A 7,441-nucleotide genomic window follows, 5' to 3' on the forward strand; every position below is an offset into this window, starting at 1 on the left:
GATCATTACTTAAAAAAAATTCTTCAGAAAGCCTAGGTTTTTTCTGTGAACCATAACCAGAACCTAACAGGAGAGACTGGGAGTAAGAGAGGAGACGAGAGAAAAACTACTTGGGTGGTGTGAGGTTGGAGAAAGGAAGTAACTTCTACTATGGAAAAAGCGTGAGGTTATGTCTGGATTATTTTTCTTGAGTAACAAAAGCCTTAAACTGCTGAATGAAGAGCACCAAATCATAGCATCCCAAGATCTGGGAAGAAGACCTGTTTCATCTGGAGGGAAATAAAAATAATTTTTAAAACACCATATTTGTGCCTGGAAGAAGGGCTAGGAAATTATCCTAGGCCCAGACTATTAGAAGTCTCCTACCCCTGGAGGAAGGGCAGCAGCATTGAAAAGTCACAAACACTGAAACCCCAGGACACAGACCCAAAACCGAGGCTGAAGCAAGCAAGACAGTAGAGAATATTCTTCCTATATCCCTCCAGCCCACCACCATCAGGCTGAGAAGCACCAAAAAATGGGCAACACCAGTCTACCACTAGGGAAGGAGAGAGTAGAGGCACTCTTTGAGACGTAGATATGCATAGTAAAGGCCTAAAGCTGGGGTGGAAAACAGTACAATTGAAGAAAATCTTCCAGTAAGTTAGTCCCCACCAGAGCATAAGCAAACTAGAAGAATTTGAAGCTACTGCTGCACTGAAGGTAATCAGCAAAAGCAGAAACAGAGCTCAAGCTCAGATCAGCCTTGTCTCAACCTCCCTCTGTCATAACCACCCTTAGTAGTGGCCTAGCTAAAGAAGTGTGTTCATTCCCAGGCATAAATACTATTTAATTCACTCTCTACTGTTTTACACATTCAGTATTCGATTAAAAATTACAAGACACACAGAAAAGGTAAAAATATCCTGCTGTCAAGAAAATGATGCAAATAATGTAATCAGATTCAGAGATGACTTATTTTGTAACTATCAAAGAATTTAAAATAACTGTGGTTAATATGTTAAAGGCTTTAGTGGGGAATGTGGATAACATACATGAATAAATGCAGAATTTTAGCAGAGAGAAACTGTAAAAGATGCAAATGAAAATGCTAGAAATTAAAACTAAAGAAGCACAGCAACAAAAGAGAGCGCCTTCAACAAAATAACCAGTATACTCAGTACATCTGCGGAAAAAAATCAGTTACCTTGAAGAAAGGTTAGTAAAAATTAGCAGAACCAAAAGCAAAAAGCAAAGTGGTGGTGGTGGGGTGGGGGACATTCAAAACAAGAAGAGCACTTAAGAGCTGTGCAGCAATATCATGGTCTAACATATATCTATTTGGAATTCCAGAAGGGAATTCACCTAAATAGACCGAATTCTGGGCCATAAACCTCAATAAATTTGAAGGACTAAGAATCATAAACAATGTTTTCTGAACATAACAGAATTAAATTAGAAATTAACAGAAAAACATGGAAAATTCACAAATATTTGGAAATTAAAGAAAACATTTCCGACCAACCCATGAGTCTTAGTGGAACTCCCGAAGGATGTTAGGAAATACTTTGATTGAATGAAAAGGAAACATAGGGCATGTGGGATGCATCTAAAGCAATGCTTAGAGGAAAATTCATAGCATTATGTTATATTAGAAAAGGAAAAAAAGTCTCAATAGTTTAAGCTTCCACATTAAGCTAAGAAAAGAACTGCAAACAAATCTAAAACAAGCAGGAATAAGGAAACTATAAAGAACAGAAATCAGTGAAATTGAAAACCAAAAATGAAAACCGATGAAGCTGATCTTTTGAAAGATCAAGATTGGTAAGTCTTGATCTTGAAAAAAGAAGACACAAATTACCAATATCAGGAATTGAGCATATCAGTACAGGTCTAAAAGATACTAAGGTGTAATAATGGAATATCATGAACAACTATTTTTGTATATTTGACCAATTAGTGAAACAAATTCCTCGAAAGACAAATATTACCATAGTTCTCTCAAAGAAGAAGTACATAACCTTAATAGCCCTATATATGTTAAAGAGATTGAATTTATTATTAAAAACCTTCCAACAAAGAAATCTCCAGACCTGGATTACTTTACTGGTGTGTTCTATCAAATGAAGAAACAGTACCAATTCTATACAAACTGTTCTAGAAAATAAAAGAGAAAGGAGCACCTCTCTCGTGACAAGAAAATGGGGATGTGGGGAACGGGGATCAACATTCCTCATGAATACAGACACAAAAATCCTCAGTAAAATATTAGTGAATCTAATCCAGCAACAAGTAAAAAGGATAACACATCACGACCAAGTAGAGTGTATCCTGGGACTTCAAGAGAGAGTCAGCATTCAGATATTAATCAATGTAATTAAGCATATCAACAGACTAAAGAAGAAAAATATTCGACCAACCTAGTAGATACAGAAAAATAATTTGACAAAATTTAGCATCTATCTATGATAAAAATGCTTAGCAAACTAGGAATTGAAGGTAACTGCCTCCCCTAAAAAACCTAGAGTTGCTATCATACCTCGTGGTAAAAGTCCGAGTGCATCCCTCTAAGATTGGTAACAAGGGTGTTTGCCCTCATCACGGCTCGTCAGCATTGTTCTGGAAACCCTAGCTAGTACAACATGGTAAGAAAGCATAGTAAAATGCATAAATGATTACCAATAGATTTCAATACTACCATGAGAAAAGTGAAACCAAATAACTTTTTTAGGTGTTACTGTAGAAGCGTTTTTTTATACATAATTCATATGAGCTTATTTCCCTTTTATGGCTCTTGGTAAACAAGTGAGAATAGCAGAGGGGTGGTACAGGGTAGAGAGCTGAAGTAGTGTTGGGTACATTAGACTTCCTATAAAAGGCCAGTTGGTGGTGATTTTGAAAATAAAGCTCACTTAGCCAGTGATTATCAGGAATAAAGGGAGAGAAGAAATAGCCTGTGAACATTGCATGCCAGCCTATTCCCCTTCTGTAGAGAAAAGCATCTGCTCCCATCTAAGAGCCCTATCCCCAGGTATTCCTGGGGCAGCAGAAATTGGACTGCTCTCTCACTGGGCTCTCCTGTGACCATCAGTAGCCTGCGCTGGCAGAGCTGTACCAGTAATGCTTTCTGGAGAGCCCAGTTCACAGCTTTCCCTATTGAATTTTGGGCAGGTCTCCATCTCTACCTTGAACTCACTTTATTCTCCAGTGTGCTCTAAAATTTATGGGAGCAATTCAGTATTTATCATTACTATGCGTATTTTGTTTTCTACATTTGATATGATTCTGTTGATATTTTAGGCATTTTTAACTCCAGTAATAACATTTCTAATAAAAAAATATTATTGCAACCTGTTTCCATTAAAAGAAGTATTCTAGTAGATGGAATCCACCTATAAGTCTCAATTTGACAATTTCATATTAAAATGGATTCCTTTAGCCGTCAATATGACAATAAAAATTAATGTAAACATTCTTGACGTTAATACTGTAATTAAGCAGTACACCAAAGTAAATAATTTGTAAACAGACAGATCTGAGTTTAAATTTCAGCACTGTGATTTTTCTGTGTAGCCTAGAACATATTACTCAAGCTCTCCAAGTATATTCTTTCATGTTAAATGAAGATAATAACAGCCTTGTAGATTGCTGAGATTAATGTTTATAACATGCCTGCATATGGAATGTGCTCATTAATCCTAGTAGCTATCACTGTTCTTGGCAATTATTGTTAAAAGTTAGCATTTATAAACTACATATTTGTATACCGTGGTTTAAAAAACATTCTGCTTATAAAATTGTTAAAATCATGTTTTAAACTAGTTAGTAACAGTCGAGAGGTAGTACAGTGCAGTGGTTAAGGACATCGACTCTGGGTTTAAATCTCGGCTCCATGACTTACTACCAGGCAGACTTTGAGCAAGTTGCATAAGCAGCCTGTGCATCACTTCCTCAGCTTATAATGGAAGCAACAGCAGCACATTTCTCCCAGGACATTATGAAGAGTTAATCAGATTAAGTACGTAAAAGGTTCAGAAAAGTTGCTGACAAAATATTGTGTGTCACTTTTTGTCATCATTATTATTTTTAATTTGCTGACTAAAATATTGTTTGTTGCTTTTCATTTTAGGTGAATCTCGGAAGCAATCAGTACCTTTTCTCCGTCGTCGTGGACCCTAAAGACATGCCCTGCTTCTGCTTGCGCCATGACGTCGATGCACTCCTCTGGCAGCCGCACTCCAGCCAACAGGACGACATGTGGGAGCACATCGCAACTTTCAACGCTTTGGGTATAAAGCAAGCTCTTTGATGGCATCTGTCATTATATCAAAAATTACAGTCATCATTTTTTTTTTAAGTTTATCTTTTTTTCCTCATTAAAAATTTGAGCTATTTTAATTACATTTGGATTGATTTGTGCTGTAATTTGGTTGCTGATACTATATTTGATGAATTTAGTACTTTTAGAACAGTAGGACTAATCTGTTTTTATGCTTGTACAGAAGATCAGTGCAGCAGAGAAATCAAAGTGGTTATCTTACCACTTGCATCGTTCTAATCAATTATTTGTTTATTCCAGTTAAGCTGTACGGTATTAGAATATGAGCAAGGGAGTGACAATACTCTGCATGGAACTTGTATTCAGGTTTCTTCAGAGTAATCTTCCAAAACACTGTAGAATTGCTGTAAGGTAATGCATATTAGGAGACATCTTTCATGGGACTTTAGTGCAGAGAGAGCCATTATAATGCAAACACTTAGGGAAAATGGTAATAAGCAGAAATAAAATTTATTCTGTAGGATAAAATGGAAAACACTGGTTTTAAAACCAGGGCTTGAAAACTTTTAAACTACATAATTATAGACTTATGCAATAATTGATTTTGTCAAAATACATTAGCGTTGTGTGGGAGAAAGTTTTTACATGAATTAGCCACAGTTAGTGCTTTATTTCAAGGTTATTTTAAACTGGCAACAGAAGTAAAATTAGGCATTTTGATTACTATATGTGCACAACCCTAACTGTAGAGGAGATTTGTCAATTATTCCTTAGAGTTAATAAAATAAACTGTTAAACTGGTTAATTCAGACTCCAAATGGATTTTAATGACCTGAAATAAAGTTTGATTGAATAATCTAACTGCGTAATTTCTAGCCTCTCCACTATAATTCCTATTTTTTTATTCTCTATCTTTTTTAGTAAGAAGAAACTCTTATAATTTTCATATGCTCAAATCTTCGATTTGTATCCCCAAATTCCCTAGTATAGAAGAATTATACGTGAGTTTAAGTTAAATCAACATTACATTAGATATGTAGTCTTGAGATATTATAAACATTATGAATTTTGAATATTATGAATTTTGTCAAGGTTAGCATGATAAACTAATTCTAAGATGCCCAAATTAGGTATCTAAATCTTTTTCCTTCTTAAACCCTGCTTAATATTAAAAATTATATTTATTTGCTTGTGCTCAATGGTTCCTTTGCTCATTCATTGTTTGATGAAGACTCAGTTTACATTAGTGTTATATTTTTATTTCACATGTTATAACATTCAGTAACCATGTCCCAATCTGAAAATCCTAATTTATATTTCAGAACATAAACGCTGCTTTAATCTGTAAAGATAATTTTTAAAAAGATAAATACTTTTTATTTTCAAAGTTTAATTAGTTTTCAAGGAATGTCCTAATGAAGTTTTTAAAATTAGATATACTCGAATTTTTTTTCAAGCTCAAAGTGGTCTCAAAGTTCTACTTCTGGGAGCTGAAGTACAACAGAATTCTGTTACAGTGTTGGTGTTGGTGTATAAAAATACCACTAACACAGAAATAATGAGAACATATTGTGCATATTAGTACCTTCAGAAATGGGGCCTACATTATGAACACACTCCTAAAGTAACATTATAATGGTATCCTATAAACATTTTCCCATTTATATGTTAAGAAAAAACAAAAAGATTCTGTAATGACACATCTGTGATTTATAAACCTAATTATTAAATTGGCATTTAAAGATATTTTGGCAGGTTTTTAGCATTTTAGATTTTAGAATTTTAGTGTCTTAATTATTCACGGAATTGATATGGTGCTATATTGTGCTTTTCTTTTGTTTCTTAGAAATTAAAACTGTATTTTTGCATCAGTTGGGAGAGATTGACTGAGGCTAATCATTAATTGTTGAGTATTTATGGTTATATTTCATTTAGGCATTTTAATTTATAATAAAATTATGAAATTTTAAGTCACAATTTTTCTCCTCTATAATAAATACTTTTTCTTTTGTTTGTCTTGTATTTCTTGGCAGGCTACGTCCAAGCATCAAAGAGAGACAAAAAATTTTTTGCCTGTTCTCCAAATTACTCCTATGCAGCCCTTTGTGAGTGCCTTCGTCGAGTGTTCATCTATCGGCAGCCCACTCCCATGTCCACTGTGCTTTACAACAGAAAGGAAGGCAGGCAAGTAGGGCAGGTTGCTAAGCAGCAAGTAGCAAGCCTAGAAACCAATGAGCCTATTTTAGGCTTTCAAGCAACAAATGAGAGATTATTTGTTCTGACTACCAAAAACCTCTTTTTAATAAAGGTAAATACAGAGAATTAGTTGCTCCAATATGTTGGCTTCTCTGTACTGGGAAAAGTGTCAGTGGTAGCTGGAAGACTGGGCAGTTATACTGTAACTTACTGAGTTAAATAAAATTATCTTTTATGAATTTTTTATTTTTTAAAGGATATCGGAAATATATTCAAGAGATTATGATTCTATAAAAGCTATCGGATAAGGCTGCAAATTTAGAAAAAATTGGCTTCTGTAAACTTAAAGATATTAGCACATGTAATTATTTTTTAAAAACAGGCTAGAATCTCATCTTTTGTATGAAAAATGTACAATTCAGTGTTAAAAATAAATATTTATCATGTACTCTGTTCATTGATATAGTTTCTACTTTCTGTGCCTATAGAATGTATAAGAGTTAAAATGTTGATTCTCGTAAATACTTAATGAAATGAACTGAATAGCTGAGGCCGAGGGGGAAATAGAACAAGAGTACAGCAGGTCTAATATTGTTTGCTGAGAGACCTTAAGTGTTTTTTCAAATTAAGTATAATTTATTTAATTTTTATTCATTTGCTCTTCCATAGACATAGACAATGAGATGATAAAGTTCTAAAAAGTATAGCTCTTATTTATTACTGCATTACAAACCACCCCAAAACTCAGTGGTTTAAAACAAGGATGTTTTATAATTTCTCATAATTCAGTGACTTGACTGTCTCTGTTCTACATGGCCTCTCATCCTCCAGTAGATTGGACTGTGCTTCTTCCCATGAGAGAGAAAACGTTCCAAGAAGGCAAACCCTAATGTACAAGACCTTATCAAGCCTGTACTTCTGTCACATTTGGCCATCTTCCATTGAACAGAGCAAATCTCATGGTCAAGTCTAGAGTCAGTGTGGGCG

General features: G+C 34.5%; 1 protein-coding gene across 1 annotated transcript in view; it reads left to right on the forward strand.

Moving 5' to 3' along the window:
* Positions 1-6,915, forward strand: part of NUDCD1 (NudC domain containing 1) — a 58,321-nt gene extending 51,406 nt beyond the window's left edge. The window contains exons 9-10 of the mRNA XM_006916608.3: positions 4,109-4,268; positions 6,292-6,915. Of these exons, the coding sequence (XP_006916670.1) occupies positions 4,109-4,268; positions 6,292-6,584 (453 nt within the window). The 3' untranslated portion in view covers positions 6,585-6,915. The remainder of the gene's footprint in view (positions 1-4,108; positions 4,269-6,291) is intronic.
* Positions 6,916-7,441: the final 526 nt, after the last annotated feature.

This window comes from Pteropus alecto, unplaced genomic scaffold, assembly GCF_000325575.1.
Source record: "Pteropus alecto unplaced genomic scaffold, ASM32557v1 scaffold164, whole genome shotgun sequence".
Taxonomy (NCBI): Eukaryota; Metazoa; Chordata; class Mammalia; order Chiroptera; family Pteropodidae; genus Pteropus; species Pteropus alecto.